At 41.2% G+C, this 25,211-nt stretch overlaps 1 protein-coding gene across 6 annotated transcripts in view; it reads left to right on the forward strand.

Annotated features, from left to right (window-relative positions):
- Nucleotides 1-25,211, forward strand: part of PLEKHA4 (pleckstrin homology domain containing A4) — a 2,050,101-nt gene that overhangs the window by 1,581,151 nt on the left and 443,739 nt on the right. For all 6 annotated transcript variants that reach the window (XM_044059475.1, XM_044059472.1, XM_044059474.1 and 3 more), the window contains one exon: nucleotides 7,361-7,459. In XM_044059475.1, coding sequence (XP_043915410.1) covers nucleotides 7,361-7,459 — 99 coding nt within the window. The remainder of the gene's footprint in view (nucleotides 1-7,360; nucleotides 7,460-25,211) is intronic.

Genomic DNA, 25,211 nt, shown 5'->3' on the forward strand with positions numbered 1-25,211 from the left:
GTCCTTGTACTGTGGTATAATTCTGGGTGATGGCAGGATGTTACTCAGGGCTAGGGTCATACCTGCCTGGGCTACAAGATCAGAGAGCTCCTCCATGTCTCTTTTCATGTAGTCCAGGGAGTTACATATCAGGTAATTCACACCAACATGGACAATGACAGCATCATATTTGTACTTGTTGTGGAGTGGCCTGAGTGCATGTGTTATGTGGCGGATCCTGCCACCTGACAGGCAGCTGACAGTAACTTTCTCCTTGCTTAGCCTGGTGATCTTTCAGTCTCACTTCTGTTTCCCACACTGTAATTTTTCCTTCTCCATTCCCATCAGTGATTTGGTGCCTTTGTATCCAAGTACCCCAAGAGTGTCAGCATTGACTCCAAAGATGGCTAGGTCTTTGACTCCAACTGCATCCCTAACTTTTCCAGCACTGATTCCCTTGGACCAGGACAAGTCTTGGAACTGAAGCATTACTGCTGGGTCCAGGGGGCTTGTTTCAACTCCAAGGTTGTCAGAGCCATTCTTGCCCCTCGGGGCTTCAGCACTGGACAGCTTGGGTCTGATTCTCCCTTCAAGGCAGGGATCCAGGCAGGGTCAGGGTATGGTGGCATCTGGGGCTTTGGTACCAGTGCAGCCACCTACAGCCTCTCCTGCTCCTTCTGCTTTTGAGGTGGTGGAGAGGTTCTTCTGTCATCCAAGAGACATTGCCACTCTTTTTCTTTGAATCCTGTAGCCCTGCTGCCATTAAGTCTGAGTTCTAATCTTCACAGACCTATCACACAGGGACAACCTGCCCTATCAAGCATCTAGACTTTCCCCCTCTCTTCAGACACCTTTCCAGACTATCCCACTCAGGATCCCTTCAAGTGGAGGTACATAGACTCTCCTCAGGAGTAGCTAGCCAAAGACACTGACTTCGATGAAGGGGAGTGGTCCCCAAGGTCACTATCCTATGATGTCTCCCTTTGAGATATCTTAGAAATCCTCAGGCAGAATGGTGGTTGGTCCTCTGATTTGCCTTACCTGGAGGAGTCAATTTTCCTGGAAGCTTATGGGTCTGGCCTGTCTGTCTTGGGTGACTACCTTGGCTGTTGACCTTATATATCTAGTCTCTTGCTTGGTGTGGAAGAAATTGGATACTGTAGAACCCATCCCCTGTTGTTCTGATTAGTTCCTTTCCCCTCCTAAAGACAGACCCCACTGGAGCAACAGGGTCCCCATTGATTCCATGGTTGTGGCAGCAGCAACTAAAAAAGAGCTGGCAGAATGATCTCCTCTGTTCACCCCACAACAGTGAATTGAGAGTGTTGAACAGATTTAGAAAGCACATTTATGCCTCAGCCACCTTTGCCTTATGGTCACTGAACTATTTGGCACATTTCACCAAGCTGCAAAGGGATTTGAACAAAAAGCTTTCCAAATCCCTTTCTGAGTCCATGTCTGTGGAGGACCACAAGATGCTTTCATCACAGCTGGCCACTTTTGCTACCTCTAATGCTTCCATGAGTTTAATTTCCCATGCTGCTGAGGGTACCTCGCAGGCAGCAGGTTTAGGCATCATTGTAAAGCGACATGCCTGGATGCACTTGTGCAACTATGCAGAGCCTTTCAATCAATGTTGCTGGATCATCCTTGTTTGGCCCCACTGTTAAGGAAATGCTTTCTTAGAGTGAGCAGGATGGAAATACCTTGTCTCCCATGGGCATTTGTGTTTTTACCCCTCGGAGATCCTTTTCCAGGAGTCAGCTAGGAGGAAGAAAAATGAGGTTCCATAACTCCAAGGGTCCTTTCCAAGACTCACCAGGGGATATCTGCCCCCATGGCAAAGTGTAGCACTCCAATGGAAGACGCCATTCTTGTGGCAGAGGATGTGTGCAAAATCAGGGTTTCTGAGACTCATTCTCAATTAAACTCTTTCAGAGATCCTGAAAGGTTGCCTGACTACTCATCTCTGGAGACAGTCGGGGGTACTTGTCTCTGCAATCAGATGCCTATGCATCAATCATAAAAGATACTTGGTTGCTGACAGTCATATCCAGAGGTAATCTCATACCATTTTCACAAATTCCTCCAAACAAAAGAAGAAGGCTGCCTGACATTCTACCCAGTCAAAGGGAGGTAGCAGCTCTAGAAATTCCACCAGACAAGAAAAGATTTGCAACCTACTTAAAATTGTTTTTAGTTACAAAGAACAGAGGGCAGCTGAGACCAAGTCTGGACCTCAGCAAGCTGAATCAATTTGTAAAGAACTCAAAGTTCCAGAAGGTCACAGTTCAGTCCATTCTTCCATTTCTGTGAAAGAATGATTGGATATGCTCCATCGATCTTCAGGATGCATACTGTCATATCAAGGTGAACAGACACTCTTGAAGATACCAATGCTTTGGGCTGCGAGTAAGTCACTATCAGTTCAAAGCCTTGCCCTTTAGTCTCACCACAGCCCCCAGGCTGTTTACTAAATGTGTGGCAATGATAGCAGCTCACTTGAGACTGCTAGGATTCTGACTGTTTCCATAACTAGATGTCTGGTTCCTCACCACCCCAACCAGGCATCTCCTCGAGAAATTCAGGGACAACTTGCTCCAGTTATGTCAATCCCTAGGAATCTCAGGCAACCTTTGCAAGTCACATCTTCAACTCGTTCAAAGCTTGGAGTTCACAGGTGCTCATTTGCACACAGTTGGTCAGATAGCTTCCCTTCCACCAAAGAGAGACCAAACCATCAGGTGTCAAGTGGAACAACTTACCTCACACCCTTCTCCTCCAGCCATACTGATTCTTCAGACATTAGGGTCAATGGCAGCAACTATAACCTTGGTTCCTATGGCTCAGTTTTATATGCACATTCTTTAATGGACTTTAACTGGTCATTGGTCAATTCTTCACCATCCCTTGTCTTCACCAGTCAAACTCACATAGATATGGACTTGCTTTGGTGGATTCAGTCAGATGAAGTTCCTCAAGGCCGTCCTCTTATCTCTCCACCCCCAGTAGCCCCAGTAACCACGGATGCCTCCCAATTGGGGTAAGGAGGGCATTTCTTGGGAAGGCCTGTCCAAGGCAAGTGGTCCTCAGAAGACCAATTTGCACATCAATGGCCAAGAGATTAGGGCAGTCCTCTTGGCGTTGCAGGCCTTCCAGGACAACCTTCATCTCTGGATGATTCTGATTCAAACCGACAACATGTCTGTGGTTTGGTACATCAACAAGCAGGGGGAACCTAATCGTATCCCCTTTGTCATGAGGTAATGAGAGTGTGGCAGTGAGCAATGTCCTCCAACCATTTTCTTATGGCAACACACATCCCAGGAAAATCTAGTGTGATAGCAGACAAGCTCAGCAGGTCCATTCTGATGCCTCAGGAATGGTCTCTCAATCAGTTAGTGGCGGAGAGGATTTTCCGTTGATGAGGTCAACCTTGCTGTGATCTGTTTGCATCTCCCCAAGGCAACAAATGCAGTGGGTTCTTTGCCCTAATTCCTCCTCCAGAAGAGTCACCAAAAGATGCTCTACTACCCATTTGGCCCTCCAGACTCCTTTATGCTTATCCCCTGATACCTATATTTCCCAAATTCTTACAGAAGGCACTTCAGTTGAAGAGCACAGTTGTCCTTATCACTCCCTTTTAGCCTCATCAAGTGTGGTACACTTTCCTTTGGTCTCTGTTTCAATATCCACCAGACATTCTCTTTCATCCAACAGGGATTAATCACCCAGACATTACAGGTTTCAAGTTGACTACATGATTTCTCCAGTTCCACTGATAGTTAGACAGCGCAGGCTTTCCTTCCCGGTGCAAAAATTTTTACTATCATCTGGGAAGGCCTCTACCAGGAAAATCTACAAAAGTAAATGGAAGAAAGTCTCTGCTAGGGTTCAGCAGAGGGAATTAGACCCCTTCACTGCCTCTATTTTAGCTGTCCTGGAGTTTTTAGCATCGGTTTTTCAAGAAGGGGCTAATTACTATTAATGTGAAATTGGCAGCAATACATAATTTTCATTCAGGTGAAAACTCTACCTCATTAGCTTCATCTAAATTATGCAAGGCTTTCCTTAAAGGTACTTTTTTGCTTAGGCCCCAAGTGAAGTATCTATACCACCCTGGGATTAACAGTTGTGTTACACAGTTTGACTCAGAGTCATTTTAAACAATTGGTTGGATCTGACTTAAAATTTTTATCTTGGTCATTACATCTGCAAAAAGACTATCCTAGCTCCATGTTATCTCTACTCCAAATCCCCATATTTGATCGTCCACAAAGATTGAGTTACCTTATGAACAAATCAATTCTTCTTATCTAAAGCAGCTTCAGAAGCAAATATTAACAAGCTATTAATTTGCCTGTTTTCTCTCCCAGCTTCACTAATAAAGATAAAAACTTGCTTCTTCTCTTGAATGTACGTAGACAGCTCTGCTTTTATCTTCATAGTAGGGTTACCACCTTTCATCATGGCTAAAACCGGAGTAAAGCCACACCCCTCACGTCATCAGTAACCCCGCCCATCCAACCCCTGCCTGCCCACATTCCACCCATTTTGTGATGTCACGGTGACATTACTCAGTGAGGAGCACCCTCTTTTTCTGCTCCTGCTGCCTGCTTTCAGCTAATTTACTATGCTTTTCTGTAAAAAAAGCATAGTAAATCAGCCACTTTACAAACTCCGATAGTCTGTTTCCTTTTTGAAACAGAATACTGGAGTTTGTAAAGTGTTTTCCGGACTGCCAGAGAATCAGTTTGATTTCCGGATAGTCCAGAAAAAAAACGGAGGGGTGGCAACCCTACTTCATAGAACAAAAGATTTCAGAAAGACAAATCAGTTGTTTGTCTCTAACTATACTTAGAAGTTATCTAGCTACAGCCAGAAAAGTAAATAAATTGCAGGCCTTTGTTCAGTGTTTTCTTTTGTAGTTCAAGAGGAATTGAGAGTCCCCTCCCCCTCACTGCTGCAGAGGTGTCAAAACTGTCACTGCACTGACAGACCCTTGCAGAATTAATTCTTAGACTACAAAAGAAAACCCTGAATAAAGGCCTGAAATGTAGTTACTTTTCTGACTGTAGCTGGATAACTTCTAAGTATAGTGTAAAATAAGGACTGAGCCAAACATAAATGAGGGTGATTAGAGACAGAAAAGAAGCAGTCCTTTTACAGAGGGTAAAGAAAATAACAGTGGCTCACACAAATCCCATTATATACCAATGGCATGGGAATTCAAAGTTACTTCCTTATGTCTAGCATGAGTCATACAAAGCATTATGAGAAAGAGTTGAGGGAGAACAAAATCATGTTGATACATCAAGCCCAGTTGGTAGCTATGTTGTGGAAAATAGGCTAAAATTAGAAATAAAGCATCTAGAGTGATTTTGAGGCATTAAAATAGACCATAAAACAAAGACAGTGAAAAGAACAGATTTTTTTTTTAGTTCTAGGGTGGAGTTTTTCTTTAACTTCTTTTCCTCTTTTATGCATTCTCCTGTCTTCCTAGCTAGCTAATTACAAGGCCAGCCTGTGCATTAGCTCACCTTTTCCTATCTTCATGTTCTTACTTCTTGTTGTTTCTTGTTTTCCTTTTCCTTCCCTGACACTCACCTTCCTGACTGCTGTTGACCACCTTATTTAATTGTCTTCCTTGTTAGCCTCATCTGCCCAAGTGCCACTCCTACTTACTCCTTATGTTTTCTCCCTTTCTAGACACAGCCATTTTCTATTCCTAGCTGCCAAACCAGCTTCCCGAGTTCTTTCAGTTATCACTGCAGTTTCTGTATAGATGCAGCCTGGTTTTCCCCACACATCCCAGAGTTACACTGCTAGCCTAAACCTAGGACACCTTAGACACTTTTTCTTTCCCTGTCCTACAGGCTTTGCCACCTTTAAATGCATGCAAACACTCTGCAGGTTTTACTCACTCTTTTAGGCTGTAATGTATTTACAACATGGTTTCCCAGCTTCATATGTTATACTTATTAATGCATAGCTCTTAAATTCTTTTTTAGTAATTTTACATTATTGTATAACTACTCCTTGCATTCTGTCCCACCAGACTTAAGCTATTGCTCATCATATGGCCATTTTGCCTTTATACAAACCATAAATCTGTCAAAAATTCTGAAGCATTTTCATCAGAATGTATATGACTATAGTGGCATATCTTTTATACACCCATACCTGAGGCCTAACATTTGTTAAAATAAAAATACACATTGTAAACTGAAAAGAAAACATCCCAGTATGTCATTTTGTGATATTTACACTTCTCAGGTGGTTATGCAACTTTGCTGCAAAGTAAATCTCAACTACATTTCATGACAGTGTCAATTAAGATATGCATAAGTCCCTCAATAACCCATAATGTGTCGAGGCTTGTTACTTAACTAGACTTTTACCACTTTTGGTGTCCTTCAACATTTGTATAGTATCTAATACTGTGAGACAGATCCTCCTCTGTGCAGGTTCTTCATTACTATGTGTTAGGAAGACATGCTCTTGTTTTGTGTAATTTTATTAGTGTTAAGCCCATATGAGTCCAGAAGTATCCATGTCCCTGTCAAACCATAGATTTGGTCATGTCCACCTGTTTGCATTGCTCAAGATCCATCAACTTACCATCTCATGAGTAATGTACCGACTTAGACATACTTCATCTCATATAAATTATATGTTTGTTTTCATCCTCTGACATTTGTACTTTGGGAACCCAAGTATTACCCACAGAATCCCTTTAATTTCTTCAAGGCAATAGACTTGGGTTGTAAGTTCCCCATGTCATTGTACTTCAGTGGCAGCTTTTGTTTTATTGCCATACTTATAGGTTCATAGGTTCATAGATTAGTACTAGGCTAACTACCCTTGTGGGCCATTTCAAGCCTAGCCAGTTACCCCATGTGAGACTCAAACCCTGCACCTTGTGTCTGTAAGGTAAACACCTTAACCATTATGCCATCCTCCCGCCCACAAATATTTATTTATTTATTGTACCCATAGACTTATTAAGCTCCATCAAGCCTTGCACATGGACTTTGGGGATGCATATAAGCTCTTATTTTGAGTCTCACTGCACAGGTCAACCCAGTCTACATTAACCTGGGACTTCAGCAAAGGTTAGTAATGCAGTAGCGTAATCCCTACCTCCAAAGGAAGGAAGGAGAACTAATGAATCCTTGTTAATGCCTTCTTCCACAACCAGCTTTGCAAAACACAATCCACTAGCTGACCCTGGAATCACCTGTGGCGTGAGCGTCTCCCTGCTGTACGCCATCTGGCTCGAAATTCAGTGAGGAATGTTGATGTGAGGCAAGGGGAGCTGATGACCTACATTCTTGATCTCTGTGAAGAATCGTAATTTTTTTTCTGTTTTTTCAAACAGGAAATAGAACGAGCATGGAATGACTATATGAGGCTTGAAACTGAGCTGCTTGTACATAAGGCGTCATTGGAGCAGATTCAGCACAGTGGACTTCCTCAGGTAAGCTACAGCAATCTTCTGACAGTGCAATTGGTACAGTTTGGTTAAGTAAGTAGAGCTACATGCATTGATTTAGCCATGTGATACTGCATGAAAAAGAATTACATCAAGAAAATTACCTTGCAATGGTCTTTGCAGTCATCATAGTAGATGCCTCCCTCACTTGTGGTTCTGCAGGTTAATGCTGAAGCAGATGAGTGCCGTGCTACACTAGGCCCATCTGTCTGACTGATATTGATTTTACTTGAAAAATATATGCCTGTAAACTGTGGCACCATTGTTTTCTTGTAGAAGTCATTTATTAGTTTCATCTTGGGCTAACCATTGTAAAATACCATTTTTATAACAGTAGTGAAAGTCACGTGTAATCACTGAACAAAGTATTTACAGTGATTATTTTGTAAAGAGAATAGAGTACAATGCAGGATGTGATGTTAGAGAAGTTAGTTGAAGTAACAGATGTTAAGCTTGTCAAAAATGTGTGGGATGGGGTGGCAGACTTTCAAGGTAACAAAATTATTTATACAAATCACAGTAAAAACACCGTGGCCAATATAGTTCTCAAAGATCAAAAAGATGGAAAATCCATAAGGAATATTTCCAGTATTTACTAAGAAAATAAAGACGTTGATTGAAAAAAAATGCACCAGGTGTGTCATGAAAATGTAAACAAGTCATACAGGGAAGGGAAAGGAGCAACAACAAACATTCCTTTATACATTTTATACATTTTATTAAGAGACTTAGGGGGCTAAAATGCATGTCTGCAGATACTCTTTATTTTGGTACTACACTCGATCTTAGCCAAAGTCTTTGAAGCAATGCAGGTATTCTTTATTTTGGGAATAAAAGAAAAAGTAAGAAATCATATTCCCCAGTGTCCATGGTACAGAGGAGTTAAACAATGGCTGCAGCATACATTCTTAGTGACCTGGTTGCTAGAATGCCCATGGTGGAAGGATTAGAGTGAATAGCAGATGGTGGCTGGGGGGAGACTGTAGCTTAGTCTACCACATTCCTCACACGCTTGTTTATGCACTGTAGCTGGGCTTAGTGACATGTGCAGGGTTTTTGGCATTGTGTGTCTATCAGGATTCCAAGGGGAGATCAAAGTGTTGGGGCATAATATTGGAATGGATGAAAACTCCTCTGAAAGAGCAGGACGAAGAGGGGGAAATGATGGCCTAAAGGCTTGGATGAAGCAGACACTAAAACTAGGGTTGCCAGCTGTCCGGTTTTTGACCGGACTGTCCGGTTTTCTAAAAAATTGTCCGGTTACAAATTCAGTTCCAAAACCGGACATGTAAAGTCCGGGTTTTTGGTTTTGTTTTTAAATTTTGCGGCGCTGACACTGATGTCATCATGTGCGCGATGATGACATCACGTCCCTCAGGGCTACCAGCCTGTCAGAATTGAGCTCAAGGAGCTCACTTCCGGTAGTGTGAGCGGGAATCAGAAGCCAGCATTTAACTTTTCAAACAGGGAAGGGGAATGTAGCGTTTTCAGAATGCAAGCGACTCAAGCAAGCATCAGACAGCAGTTCGACTTTGGATGTTTTAACTTCGTCAAACGGGGAAGGCATAGCAGAAGCCAGCATCGCTATGGCTGTTGATATCCTGGAAGGTTTAGGTGCTTAACTCACAGACATAAGGTACAGTGTTACTGTCTGGTTACTGGCTAGGTATACAATTGTCTACAGTGTATCTCTAAAGAAGAATGCTGCGAAAATCCCATGTTGACTTTAAAATTAAGATATTATGAATAAAAGTTTAATTGCTGTTTGCATACATTACTCTGGAGATATCTTATTGTCTTATTCTGCAGACTTGGGTTCCAGCACTAAAGCGTATACAGCGTATTGCAGAGAAATTATATGTGCAATGATAGGGTTAGCTGACTTATATTACATATATGATGTGACAAGTGTTATTTTTTTTTTTTTTTTTTTTTAGAGTGGGATAGTGAATATGGGTAATTGAAGAATATCTACTGTTACGATTGTTTTAAACTGTGTGGCAGGTTTAATTATAAACGGCATGTATATAAGGCTATTCCACAGCTAGTTTAAAATTTTTAATGTTTTTTTTTTGATTATAGGGCAAGTATAATGTTGCAATGCATGCATGGATCCATTGTTTTTATGTGCTGGATTTGGGGATCATAAGTGGTCAAGTTAGATCATGTGCAACTTAAAATGGTTAAGTGCTGTTCTCAGTGGTTTGGTTGGTTGTAGGGAATTATTTTATTATTGACTTTCTTTGCTTAAATTTCCTGAAAGTGCTGGTTCAGAATGTAATGCATGCAGGTAGCCATAATATAAAGCCTCTTGGTAAGTAACATAATTAGGTGAAAGGAATCCACCATTTCAACTACTGGATAGCAAAGCAGATTGCTTTCATCCAGAAGGAAGTAATGGTTTAAGAGATGCACACAATATTGCAATAAGATGTTGGGGATATCGTATGGAAGCTACGGTGAGAGATGATGAATTTCAACCATGGAGATTGGATAATTTGATGGCTTAGTTCACTGAAAGACAGCTCTTCAGCTCATAATAGACTTAATAGTTTTTCTGCTCAACAGGGAGTCAGACGAACAGTGAACATTAAACATGTAAAGGCAGATTAATCTATTTAGTCCTATAATAAGCCAACTGCTTGCTCTCTTACCTTTGTATATAGCGTTTTTATTTCTGCGTATATTTAACTGCATTTTGTTGATGTTTAATGTGATAAACTGCTGCCCAGTCTCTTAATGTTGCAAATGTTTATACATGTTTAAAGTAAAGCTTATTCGCTGTGGATTTTGCAAGTGATATTTGATCTGATTGGTACTATTGCCCAAATGGAATTTATTCTGAACTGCATTTGAATTATTTAGCTACTGTATTGTTTCTTCTTTGAATTACATCTGTTTCTGAGTAGCTATTGTGTTTTATGTTTAGCATACTATCCTGCCTAATATCTTCAGACTCTGACACACTAACAGGCTTGTACTTCAGCTCTCTGCTGCCTTCTTTTTTACTGGGCTTTTCTTTTCATTCTTTTACCCTTTTTCTAACCTTTCTCTGTCTACTGCTTTTTATAATGGATATCCTCTCCTTGTGTTATCTAACCTATCACATTCATTTCTATACTGCTCTTACTGTTATATTAGATAGATTTACAGGAGCAAATCTGAAATGTAATTAACTTAAGAGGAAGTTCTTATTGCAATTCCTTTAAAATTATATTGCTTAAAGCTGTTGAATGTGGTTAAAATATTTTAGAATGATAAAACAGGGCAAACTTACCTGTTGCCAAAGTATCTCTCCTGTTAATATTACTAACTACTTTGATATAATGCTCTATAATTGAGGGTCAGCTGTGGTTAATTGTTATTTGTGACATACTGAGATTGGTATAGCAAAGGTATGTAAATTGATGACCCAGCTAGTTTTCTGACCATCCACTAGTTATCCACACTAAGCATATGTTCTGTAGCTTTCTATAAAATGCATAGGTTCATTTTTCAAAAGCTGCAAGACCAATTGTGTCATTATATATTGTTTTATACTAAACATGTATTTTCAGACCATGCTATACATTTTCAGGTCTGTTTTATTGATGTAAGATATGATTGTTGTTAATACGGTGTAATTTCTTAGAACATTTTAAAATTTTATCATCTTAAACTTGGAAAACAATGTACAATGCTGTTTTGGTAAATGTGAGATTTAAAGGCAGAGTAGTTTTAATGCTACGTCTGTTTTCATTGTGAGACTGTATTGCTTTGTTTAGCAAATGTGTATCACCGGTTTGTACTATAAAATTTGAAATAAATGTTTTAAATTAAATCAAAATATCTGTAATCACTGTAGAAGTAAAGAAGAAGACGGTATGCACACTGAAAGTTTGGAACAGTGTTTATGGCAACTGGGGAGAAATCGGCTGAAATCAGGCATCCAGAACAGAAAAAGAGGGTATTCCCTCTGTTCGGCTGACATCACAGTGATGTCACAAAATGGGAGGGGCATGGTTGGGAGAGGGGTGGGAATGGGTGGAGTTATGAGTGATGTGAGGGGCGTGACCTTAGTCCGGTTTTAGCCACAAAGAAACCTGGCAACCCTAACTAAAACAGATTATTACCCTGGGTGGGTTTTATATTTGAAGATAAGAAGTCAAACTTGTTTTTCTTAAAAACTGTTCCTTTTCGCAGGAGAGGGTGATGAGCACATCACATAACCTGAAGGATGTTCCATTGCACAGCTCTTAGATGAAGCAGTAGCCTCTAGGACAGCTGTTTTCTTTCATTTAATCTATTTAGCTTTGACTCAGAGCAGGCACCATGGATGGACACAGGCAACACAGAAACCAAATAACTCAAAGTAACAGCAATATACAGTGACTCCGACTTGTTTTACTACACTGTAGATTTAGCCCTCATGAAAGATGAGATAGGTGATTGCACTTCATAACAGGAATTGTTATATTAATTAACTTCACAAACTGAAAGTGCTTCTCTCTGCATCAGAAGTGAACAAAATATATTTACCCTTTGCTGTGACTTCTCTCAGTCATTGATTGAATTAGAATGCACTTTAAACAGCATAGGTTTAGTTACACCTGTTTCCACAACAGACTATTTTTGACCAGCTGCACAGCAGTGTTATCAAGGATTATGATTATTAAACAGGCTATTAGCATTAGGCTTCCACTTCTACAGTAGTTATCACTGCAATTCATAATCAGTAAAATATCAGCATTTGTCATTTCAACACTCTTAATGCTGATAGGGGAGTATTCTCAGAGGTCTTTGAAAAACTTTCAGAGCAAGTACCTGATCCTGGGTGCTTGTAAAGCAGCCTGTAAGCCACTAGAACAGACCTACTTCTAGCTGAAACACTGAAAAGTGTAATCAGCAACCCATGGGTTAATTGAATTTGTCTGAAAATTAAGTCTGAAGTGTTGCTTCAACAAACCGTTTATATTTAGCATATTACAACAGCAAAAAGCAGCACATTTTTGTATAATCAGCATCATACACACACATACACACACACACACACACACACACACACACACACACACACACACACACACACACACACACACACACACACACACACACACGACTTAGTAGTTTTTAGCCAGATTATAAAAACAGTGGCTGAGTGAAATCCTGTGATTTGTCATATATTCTTTAAAGGGCTTCAATTTGGTACCATGTAAAATGTTGCAGTATGGGTACTGTGTGAAGGACATTAATGGGAATCTGACCGAAGATTGATAGGATGATGGCAGAGGCTGAAATTAATAAAGTAAAATTAGGACGGGTTGCTCGGGTGTTGAAGAGAGCTAAAGCTGTGACTGTAGCCCATAGAAAGTGAATTTGATTAGCAGCTCAAGCATGAGATGAAGTGACAGGGAGGATGAATGTGGCTATTTTACAAGTGAGGGATTATGCTGAGAATCATCTAATAAGCCCTTGTAGAGACCATGGTTCAAAGGAATAGATGCTGGCCTGGGGGTTACAGTGTATGAGAAGGCATGGCCTCCCTACATCTGGGGGAAAGGACACATGCTCAGAATGATCCTCCTATTGCCCACCCACCCCACATAGTTTTGTCAATGTGAAGGGTTCATAGGTTCATAGGTTCATACTAGGCTATCTGCCCGAGGGCATTTATAAGCCTAGCCCATATTTTTGTGGCTTACGCCACCCCTTTAGTATGGGGAACTATACCCATTATTTTGCTGTGCCTCTGTCTAGCAGTGACACTGAGGTAATCCCTGGAGTATATCTGCGATCTCCCATCCATTGGTCAAGATTTCTCTTGAACAAGGCCAGCGAGGTGCTCTGCCTCACATATACCGGGATTTTGTTCCACAGCATAGGAGTCTTTGGGTGATGAATCTATCCTCCAGCACGTCCTATTAATAGCCGTGTCGAGGTTTAAGTCTCCCGCCCTTGTGGCTCTGACGGATCTAGATTTTTTGAGGTGAAGCATATTCATCAAATCTGGGTTTGACATGGCCTTGTATGTCAGGCAAAGGTCACGTCTGAGCAAGCGGTGGCGACTGAATAGAGCTGGAGTTCTTTCAGTCGGGCAGCATAGGACAGATTTTGAGACCCTTTATCCTTTTGGTGAGGAACTTTGTGGCCTCTCCAGCTGCTGCAAGTGTCGGGTCAGATACATTCCGAATGGGGCATTGTACTCAATCATTGGTCTGATGAGTGATGAGTATAGGGAGACATTGACCTCCCTTGATCTAGATGTGAATCCCTTCATGATAAGGTGGGCAATGTAGAAGGTCTTCCTAACAACTTTAGCTACATGGGTGTTGAATGACAGGCTACTGTCAACCTGGGTCCCCAGGTCCCTGATAACTTCTTCTGTGCTCAGAGGATTACCACCTATATGGTAGCTAGGGGTAACCTTGTTTTCGAAGGGTATGACTATGCATTTTTTGGCATTTAACTTTAGGCCATGACTCTGGCACCAGTCATCCCTTTCTGTGAGACCCTTCTGAAGGATATCTGTGTCAGATGTGTTTACGGCGCAGTTTGCAGTCATCTGCAAACTTTGTCAGCCATAACCCTCCTGTATTTGCTTGTACTTGAAAAGTAGATGCCAAACAAGAGTGGGCCCAGGACTGAGCCCTGTGGGACACCACTTGTGACAGGCTTTGAGTCTGACATGGCGCCAGCAACTCTGACCCTGTGGGTTCTGTCACTCAGCCAGTTTGCAACCCATCTTGTGATGTATGGGTTAACATTTAAGCTGATGAGTTTTTCAATGATACCCGAGTGGGGTATTGTATCGAAGGCCTTCGCCAGATCGAGGTAGGCTGTATGGACTGCCTTTCCTCATCAATGGCTTTGGTGACTGTTTCAAAAAGTCAACCAAGTTTAAAAGGCATGATCTGCCTTTGACAAAGCCAAACTGGGTTGGATCCAAAGTCTGCAAATTCCTATGTCTTTATTTATGAGGTCCATTATGATCCTCTCCATGGCTTTGCAGATAAGGCTTGTCAAGCTAATGGGACGGTAATTTCCAGGGTCTGTGGAGGCACCGCCTTTGTGAAGTGGGACCACAGTCGCAGTGCGCCACTCCTGGGTACGTATCCAGAGGTGAGACTATGATTAAACAGCTGTCCTAGCTGTGGGTTTAATTCCACGTTGAGTTCGTGGAGCACACAGCCTGGGACACCATCAGGTCCCATGGATGCTGTGTTTTTGCTTTGGAGAGAGCAGTTCTCACTTGGGCGTTTGAGATGTTTGGGGGCTGCAACCATTTGGTATAGATATCTCTCCTTTTGGGGGAGGGGAGAAGTTTTCACTGAACCTGTCAGCCAGTATGTTGGCAATGTCTGTAGGATCAGTAATCTTCACATCATTTTGAACTAGTTCTGAGCACATCTGGGAGTTTCCTCCCAGGTTTCTAACATAGCTAAAGAAGGCCTTATGATTGTCTTTTGAGTCTTTAGCTATTTTTCTCTCAAAATTTGCTTTGGATGATTTTATGAGAGCTCTTAGTTTTTTACTTATAGTGATCAAAGGTGTCTTACCTTTTAAGTTTTTGGGTCTATCTTGTAGTACCTTCCTCCTTTTGTTGTAGAGTTTGTTTATGGCTGGGCTCCACCAGACTGGACGCTTGCCCTTGGTACAAAGAGTCTTTGTTTTGCTTGGGATTGCCTTATCCATGCAGTCCTGCAGGTGCTGGTAGAAGGCATTTGTAAGTGATTCGGCTTGAGTACTGTTTTCCCGCTCGGGGCCTTAAAGGAGACCACACTAGTCTTTAGAAGTGTGAAGTCGGCTTTCGAGAAGTTTTTTACTGTGGTCTTTTTTATTTCAGGTGGGGGTGGGATGAGGACCTCCAGCAAGATTAGTTTGTGATCTGATCTCAGGGTAGGCATCTAGGCTAAGAAAACTCCACTCGCGTGAAAGCATGATGGCTTCTTTGCTGGCCTGTATCAATTATTTGCCCAGTGTGTAGCAAACCCTAAAAGCTTGCATAAAAACTGGAAGACCTCCTCAGTGCACAAGCTCCCCTGTCTGGCAGATACACCTGGTGTGGGGACACCAGGGGTCCTCCAAGATGGGACTTGAAGGTATGGACAAATGGGATAGATGGTCAGCCACTGGTAAGGTTGAAAAAAATGTAAAATCAGAATGGTATGGATTTAAGAGTAGATTGTGACTACAGTCCTGTTTGGTAAGGTCAAAGAAGAGACATGTGGCTACATCTGTTTCTTGAAGCTGCCTTGATCATCTGTGATAGAATTAGAGAGTAAAGAAGGTCAGCGAAACCAGAATAGTTAACAAGGTTAGTACTCAGCAAAACAATGTGCTTTTTAATGGAAGACAGGGAATATTATTGCACCAGTTAATGGAAGGCAGAGGATGTTAAGATCTTTGCCTGAATCTCTGGTGTGATCCCATCTACATGCCTTTATTCTGGAGGCTCTATATGAGGAAATGAGTCAAGATATACTAAAGAAATTGCAACATGCATCTCGATTAGAGACAGTGATGAAGAGTTTACAAAAATGGACTCTGTACAGCACATATAGTTGGTTATTTATATTTACTGAGTAGTCTGTCTTGAATGTCTAGTGGAATTTATTTATTTATTTATTTATTTATTTATTTATTTATTGCTTGTTAGTTAACTGCATGAGTGGACAAGTGTAGGACCCTTCCCAGACACTTCCTGAGCCATTAGGTCAAGACAGTAACAGTTACATACATACCCAACTGACTATAATCAATTAATAAGAAAATACCTAGAGGATAAAACAAATCATAATAGTATACAATATATAGCTGGTAAAATGTGTCATAACTGAAACAATGCAACCTGAAGAGAAGTAAAACAGAAATAAGAGTTAGACTGCACAGTGCTTCTGTAGTAAAAGCACTTCATATTTAGATTATTTCATGCACCTGCTACATGGACTGTGGAAGATATGATAGTAACGGTTTTTATTACTTAAGGTGCCTGGTCAGGGCCTGCAGAAATTTGGATAAATGTTGTGTTCCCCAGAAGAATAATCAACCCAGAAAGAAAGTTAAGTGATCAAGAACAAAAGGAGGAACAGATGACTGATTTTAAGGCTACAAATAAAAGGAGCAATTATGCATGGTGTTTGAAAAGACTATCTCAGTAGGCCATAATGTGAAGTCCATGAAACAAACAATAGGTTAACAACAAACAGAAATGTAAGGGCTACAGAGAAATATGCAAGATCGGGAGGAAAGTAAAGCAATAATTAAATTTGAGCTGCAGGAACAGATCCGCAGAATACAAGAACTAGTAATAAAAAGGTAGGGAAAATAAGAAGGCTGATTTTTAAAATCATTCAAGAAGAAACTTCATTAGGATCAGAGGTGTAACTAGCTATTCTGGCCCTAGTGTAAGTCAGGTGTATATTACGTCACTGAAAAACCTTTACAGCGAACACCACATCGTCGACACGTATTCAACGAAATCCACTTCTCTGATTTGCTGAATACTTACAGGACAAAGTCATAGTTGGCCAAGTACACAATTTTGCCCTTTTCACCACTGCAGTGCGATCTCAGAGTTGGTATATTTAATTAGGGGAGTGGGGGTGCAGCTCCCCACATGGATGTGTCTGTTTTAGCTAGATTTAGTTTTGTTGGGTTCCGGGGCAAGGATATGCCCTTTAAGTATTCAGCGAATCACAGAAGTGAATTTCGCAAAATACGTGTCGACGAAGTGGTGTTCACTGTAACGTTTTTCAACATCCTAATGTAAACCTGTGTAAGTCACGTTTGTAGCAAGCAGCGGCTACAGTTTGTACTACACATGCTTCAGTTCTGACTGCTAATGCAGTGCCAGCATGCACTGAAGACTGATTGGCATCTCCCACTCATGCCCCCCTGACACTTTGCATCCAGGGTGGCTGCCCCCTTGTCTCAGCCTAGCTACACTTCTGATTAGGGTATTTAGAATACAAGAGAGAGTGGGCAACAGTGAAATGGAGTATGGGTAATATAGCTCTTACAGGAGAGATCTGTGCTAACAGAATATCACAAAACACTTATAAGGAGGATATACAAGGTGAAACAGCAAAAAGCAGAAGCAGTAGAAAGCAGACCCGGGCATGTTTTGGCATACTTTCATTCCTTTGTGGTAAAAAATGAAACAATAAGACAAGCAAAATTACTTGTAGTAATCCCATATGCAGGGATATTTATAAAGCTGATTATTACTGAGAAACACTCTACATTAGAGGCAGAGCCATAGCTGGCTAAGTTGGTGCTCAGTGCCGCTCCCCAATCTGGCACCCCTCAACACAGATTTGAAGAGAAGTAAGGAGAAGTGCTATGACCTAAAGCACTAAACCTCACATCCTAACATGACATCAAAACATAAAAAAAAAATACTTCCTAGCATCTTAACACCCTATGCTCTCACGCTGTATGTGTATGTGATCTGGCATGTCTTCCTTCTCTAAGGAGGGCTACTGGGTTCTAATGCCCTCATACTAGTGTAGCACATGTAAGGAGTGTAAATTTAAAATAAAAAGGATTAGCCATTCGCAGCCCTTAACAACTTACACCCACTTTGCCCCACCCTAGCTACTCATCTGGCTGGAGGTATTAAATGAGCTAAGAATGAATGGCTGAAATACCCTGCAGTTGTAGAAGTTCAGCCAAAGGAGGATGGTTTATGCTACACAATATGAACAAAATTATCATAGACAATACTCAACACTGGCAGTGAAAATCCAAATCATCTGCAAGGCATGGACTGAGAAAGCAACCTTAGACATAGGAGATGCGATGCAGAGACAGTGGAATGGAATGCAGCCTGAGGTGCCAAAAAAAAGAAAACAAGACCCAGAAATGCATGTCGTAAAGGAGATGAGCAGGAAATAAGTCAAAATAACAACTAGGCAATGAGAAACGAATCAGAATAATGCAGGAGAAACAAGAAAAAGGCTTGTATCAACGGGTCAGAAAAATGAGAAGCCTCTCCCAAGGGATATTAAGACACACAAAAAAGAGAAAGTAGCAGAAGAAGAGACAGACAAGGTTTAAAGAGATGGGAACGCACTGTGTCACATGTTCTGGATGAATCAGTAATGAACTGTTGGATAAGGCAAACCGTAAACAAGCTAGACAGAAGCACTTATGATGGATGGCAGGGTCAAGGAGGTGGATGGCAGGAACACAGAAGGAATGAAAATGACTGCAGATAAACTGAAGTAATAAACAACAGGAAGGAATAGACACTGAAAGGTAGATGAATGTGGGCAGGTAGAAAGGATGCATTAAATGAAAGATGTTCTTACCTTGTGAAATGTGTTCATGAAACATGACATCAAAACTCTGCAAACAATGGGAGGAACTGTAGAAGTTCCTTCGGGCAATAACAGGTAATATAGTCAAAAGGGACATAGCGAAAAGCATCTAAGGTAAGCAATACATTTTACCTAATTACTTACTGATGTACGGTACACTGTAGTAAACATGCATGTAGTGTGTAAGCATAAGACAAAGCAAGTAATTACTGCTGAAGTGACAAGTGATGGGCATGAAAATGAATGTCATGGGGAAGGCAAAGACTAACCCACAATGTGAAATAAAATGACATTAGTCAACATATGGCATAGTTAAACGTTATGAGACTGCAAGGAAAGAAGGCAGTGTTGCATTTTCACAGAAATGAAGTCTGACTACAAGACATTTTGGCAATGCTGGAAAGGGTTTACCAATGAATGGGAATGTACGATATTAAAAAAAACTGTGTTGACATGCAATATATTAGTGTGAGGGACAGCTGGAAGGGAATGAAATAAAGTATTTCCATGTCCAAGACATGCCCATGCAAATGCAGGAGAAAAAAAGGCAGGGATCCAGAGGATGAGAGGGAAAGGAGAGTCCAAATGTAGGCAATTGCCAAGATGGACAACAAGGCAGGAAGAGGAAAGAGGACAATAGCAATTGAATTTCAGAGGGGACTTCAGACAACCACAGAGAAAGTGATAAAAAGGTGGGGGGATAGGCATATAGATCATCTGTCAGGGAAGGGTGGGAAGTGCTCACTGGACAGTAGGAAACATAAATGTACCGAACAGGAATGAAGAAAGATCCTACAAGATTTTTTTTTTGCTAAATGGACACAGGCAAGAAGAAATGGAATAGATATAATGGGAAGACTATAGCATCACTCTAGAACTGGGAAAGGTAGGTTCTATGGAAGGAGAGAATATAAGAAAAGCATAAAACAAGAACTAGACCAAGAAATGAAAGATGGAGGTGGGCTAGGCAGATGGAGGGATAGTCATCCAACCCAGAGGGAATACGTCTTTGCTCAAAATATTTACTGCAGTCAAGTAGGTTAGAAGGTTTTTGGGAGAAGGACGACTTAATGGAAATAATGGAAGAGATCCAACTACAGGAGAGATACAGATCACGTTATACAGCACTGAGACTCGCGGTAAGTGTGTAGGAAAAACAAATGATGGGGGGATTTTGTAGTAGGTATAAATGGAAGCAAAACAAGGACAAAGAGATACGACAAGGACTAGTAAAGGTGTCAATGCAGGAAAATAAGAAAGAGAGGTACAAACTGAAAGAACACTAAGGGAGTGGGATCAAAGTCACTGTCAGAGGAAAATGATCAGCTCAGAAAGAAAGAAGAGAAGGAAAGAAGGAAGGAAAATTGAGGAGCTGCAGGGAGAGTTGGAGGGGCAGAGAAAAAGTTAAAAGTAATGAAAGTAGAAGGGAAATGCTACAGATCAGAAAAAAGCAGTACAAATGGAATTAGTAAAATCAGTGCAGCTCAAGAATCTCGGCAATGATACCAGAGATTTTACTGGTGGATACTGGGGGAGGCACAAAGGGCAGAAGCGGAGAGAGAGAGAGAGGTATGGATGATAATGGGAGGAGATGGTTAATATTTAGAAGGTGAACTAATCAGGGAAAGATTTAAAGAATACTACAGGGAGATTTACAGACATGGTGGGACTGTGCTGTTTCACATGCAGAAGGCCTTTAATATGGTGAGGTGGGAAGTTTTATGGATGACACTGCAGCAAAGGCAAGTAGGGGAAAAGTTCACTCACTGGATGCAATACATACCACTATCCAGAAAAGGATGTGCTCATAAATGGAGGAGTGCCTGAGGAGATGAGGTTAGACAGAAGGACCAGACAAGGGTGCCCACTATCTCCAGGAGTGTTCATAATTGTGATCATGGAGCTAGAAATGGAAGTCAGTCACAGTTTAGCAGTTCTGGAAGAAAAGGAGGGCATAAAAATCTGTTTGTGTTATATGCATGACTGCATGTTAATGTCAGAGGATGTAGCTGCAGCAATGGAAGCTACAAGAGAGAGACATTCGAGAATTTTGTGTTAATGAGACTAAGTAAAGGGAAGTGGTGAGGCAAAACAGGCAGAGTTCTCCAAGTAGCTAGGTTTCTATGATGGACTCACAGAGAGAGAGAGATTCAGTAGGGAAAAACCTGAAAGAACTTGGATAACTTGTAAGGGATACTCTGTGGGTGGTGGGGGCGAAGACTTATATGTTGCCTGGGAGAATTAATGCATCAAGGATAATGATACCACCAATAGTGCCCCACCTATTCTGTAACATACAGATAGACCCCCCCCAGGGGCAAAAGGCTGCAACAAATGCAAAAAGACAGGAGGACTGGGTCATTAAAGGCAAAGGGAAAAGAGTGAGCAATGCCAAAAATGCAAATTAATAGGAAATGGGGCCTGGGGGTTCCACCATATTGCTATGTACACACTGACATGTAAAGTCATTCACTGGATACAGACAGAAGAGAGGGAGGTTAAACAACAGAGAGTAAGAGAGAGGGGGAGCTGTGGAGAGGCTTACTAAATGATGTGAATAAAGTGGTACTAAAATAAATGGAATACATGAAACAGGGTAAAGTGAACCCCAAAAACTATAGGGAACAGAAGGGTGGGAGGCAAATATTAAGAAGAAAAAATTAAGAAATCTGGAAGTGAAGTGGAACAGCTCAAGAGGAAGACTTGGTGTGCACTGAAATGATAGCAGGAAAGATTTAAACAGTGCTGGTGGTAATGCAGACATGCAGAACTATCTGGTACTTTGGGATGCCTGGAAAAAGAATACAGAGATGGTGACAGGGGAAAGCAAAAAAAAAAAAACAGGAAGGGAGAGCAAAAGGAGAGAGAGTGGCATCCTTGAGAAAGGGAAGAGGTTAGGGAGGCAAAGGAGCAAACACATCTATGAAGAGCTAAGTGAAAGTAGGGACAGGTTCAAAGAAGAGACACACTGACAAGTAATTCAGAAAGGGATACAGGATGGGTGGGAGCTGCATGATACTGGAAGCAGACAATTCAGATTATAAGATACACACAGAAAGTACATAGTGTGGGAGATCAAAACAAGAGAATATTGCATAGATGGTATCTGACTCCCACTAGAGTGGTAAAGGAAGGCAGAAAGAAAGATAGTGGACATTGGAGGTGTCAGGAGGAAAAGACAAGAACAGTGCACATATCTGGGACTGTGGCTAGCCACACAGTCAGGAAGTGGGAACAGAAGATTTGGGGAGACATATTTCAGTAGGAAGCATAGTGCACTTCAGAATTCTGTATATGGGCATAATGAAAGAGGACAGCATATGGGAAGAAAAGGCTGCTGTACAGATGTTGAAGTTGAAATTCCTTGAGCATCAGTAGCCTGAAGAAAAAAACACCAAGGAAAATAGCCTTGAGCTCAGCTTTCCCTAGGAAGTCAGTACCAGTGTGATTTCTAATTTCAGCATTTCATAGTGGAACATTATCCAACTGCAAAGCAGAGAAATTAAAACCACCAATACTCAAAACTGGAAGAGAACAAATGCAGTACAAAAGTATGAATTACACAATAGGTTCCTGGACGTGGGGAAAAGATGGAAAATCTGACTAGAATGAGGAATGGCAAGATAGGCTGAATGACAAAGCAATGGAAAGAAATGTTAGAATACTACAATAGTGAAACTGATATCAGGAGAAAAGACAGGGTGAACTCAATGGGACATCAAGAGGAAAAATCAGGATAAAGCAGGAAGTAAAGCAGCCAACCATTGAGGAGATATGGTGCACCATGCATGAGGACTCCATGTGGATGCAATATACTGTATGGGGTTAGTAAAGTTAAAAAAAAAATTCAAAACTGCTTTATCATTGCTTCCGAGTCGCAGTAAGTATTACAGCAGCAAACCCTAGGTCCTTCATGCATGAATGTGCATTAGACATACGATAACTATATAACACAGTCATGTACATTGCTTATAGTCACGTACGTATATAATACAGTTATACACAAAAGTGGTGGAAGGCAGTTTTGTATATTTTTGTTGGGCTGGAAATCACACCTATCGGCTTTCCTCTGACAGAATCAAAAGTCACTAAAATAACCAGTAATCCAGTGCTGTGGGGAATAAAACAGTGAAGAACAGACCACTGTGCTCATCTGTTCAGTGTAATCAGTGAGCAGAGATGCACCATGTAAACAGATGAAGGGGGCTGTACAGATTACCTTAATTACAGGTGGTTGCCTCACACATTTTAAATATATAAATAGGTTTACAGTTTGCATATTGTTCCATAATGCCTATCTTGCGGTTGCACGTATATCTAAAATGCCTTCATAATGAGCAGATGATTCAGAATTATAGCAGCTGCTGTTCATAGGTGGGAGCCTTTATGCTGCCATTGCTGTTTATCTTTAAGTGTGTAATTTACACTGATTTCTTTGTTCTTATAAATCCAATCCTGTTCCATCAAGTGGTTGTTTGCTGTTTGTCAGTGCATTTCTCAGCAGCGTATGGTGTGCTGCATGTCAGTCCATTCCACACCAGAGTATGGTGTGCTGTGTATCAGTGCATACCTCAACAGAGTATACTGCACTGTGTGTCAGTGTATACCTCAACAGAGGTGAAGTAGCACAGAGGCACTAACAAGTGATGTTGTGTTGTGTGTCAGTGCATACCTCACCAGAGTATGGTGTTGTGCTGTGTGTCAGTGCATACCTCACCAAACTATGGTGTGCTATGTGTCACTCCATGCCTCACCAGAGTGTGGTGTGCTCTGTGTCAGTGCATACCTTACCAGAATATGGTGGGCTGTGTGTCAGTGCATACCTTATGAGACTACGGTGTGATATGTGTCAGTCCATACCTCACCAGAGTGTGGTGTGCTGTGTGTCAGTGCATACCTCACCAGAATATGGTGTACTATGTGTCAGTCCATACCTCACCAGAGTATGTTGTGTTGTGTATCAGTACATATCTCAGCAGACTATGGTGTGCTGTGTCAGAGAATACCTCACCATAGTATGAGTAGCACAGAGACACTAACAAGTGATTGTGTGCTGTGTGTCACTGCATACCTCACCATAGTATGGTGCTGTGCTGTGTGTGAGTGAATACCTAACCAGCGTATGGTGTGCTGTGTCAGTGCATACCACACCAGAGTATGGTGTACTCTGTGTCAGTGAATACCTCACCAGACTATGATGTGCTGTGTGTCACTGCATACCTCACTAGAGTATGAGTAACACAGAGGCACTAACAAGTGATGGTGTGCTGTGTGTCACTGCATACCTCACCAGAACATGAGTAACACAGAGGCACTAACAAGTGATGGTGTGCTGTGTGTCAGTGCATACCTCACCAGAGCATGAGTAACACAGAGGCACTAACAAGTGATGGTGTGCTGTGTGTCATTGCATACCTCACCTTAGTATGGTGTGCTGTGTGTCAGTGAATACCTCACCGTAGTATGAGTAGCACAGAGACACTAACAAGTGATTGTGTGCTGTGTGTCACTGCATACCTCACCAGAGTATGGTGCTGTGCTGTTTGTGAGTGAATACCTCACCAGAGTATGGTGTGATATGTCAGTACATACCACACCAGAGTATGGTGTGCTGTGTGTCAGTGAATATCTCACCAGACTATGGTGTGTTGTCAGTGCATGCCTCACGAAACTATGGTGTGCTGTGTGTCAGTTCATACCTTACCAGACTATTCACACACAAAAACCAAGAAACAAACTGGAAAAATGTTAGGCCAGAAGATAGTCCTCAAACAGTCAAATGCACACAGAAATCCTGGGAACATATACCACGAAGAAACTTGCTGAACCAAATAATCCTGTGATGGAAAAAATGTTCTCCATGAGCAAGTCTTGTAAGATAAAACACGGCTTTATTACAAAAATGCAGTAGGTGAGCACTTTCATGGGAATACCTCCCACTTCATCACACCATTACAATAAAGGTGCTATTCACCTATTTATAAGGCGAGTCAAATTAGTAATACTAATTAAGTAATAATTACACATTCATTTTTTAAAAAGATATTCAACTCTGCATGAATCACTTGCATTATTTCTATTCAAACATTACTGATATAAAAAGACGCATATACAAATAATGTATAAAAATATAAATATAAAACAATTACATATAAAAAACAATAAAATAAATCCCTTAACTATTTCCAGTATTATGATATTTAGCCATAAGATCTATAGACAAAAAGAAGGTGTAGCCATGGGCACTTCGAGTGCGAATATTTACGCAAATATAGTAATGGCCAACTGGGAAAGGAAGTGGATAGCATTTGAGAAGTGGCAACAAGTTAAATTTTACAGACATTTTATAGGTGACCTCTTTCTGTTATGGCAGGGTACAGAGTCAGAGCTAATGTGTTTCCATAAGAGTTTGAATGAGAGTACTACCTTTTTAAGAT

Source organism: Protopterus annectens, chromosome 17.part0 (genome assembly GCF_019279795.1).
Source record: "Protopterus annectens isolate FY-2018-M chromosome 17.part0, PAN1.0, whole genome shotgun sequence".
NCBI lineage: Eukaryota > Metazoa > Chordata > Ceratodontiformes > Protopteridae > Protopterus > Protopterus annectens.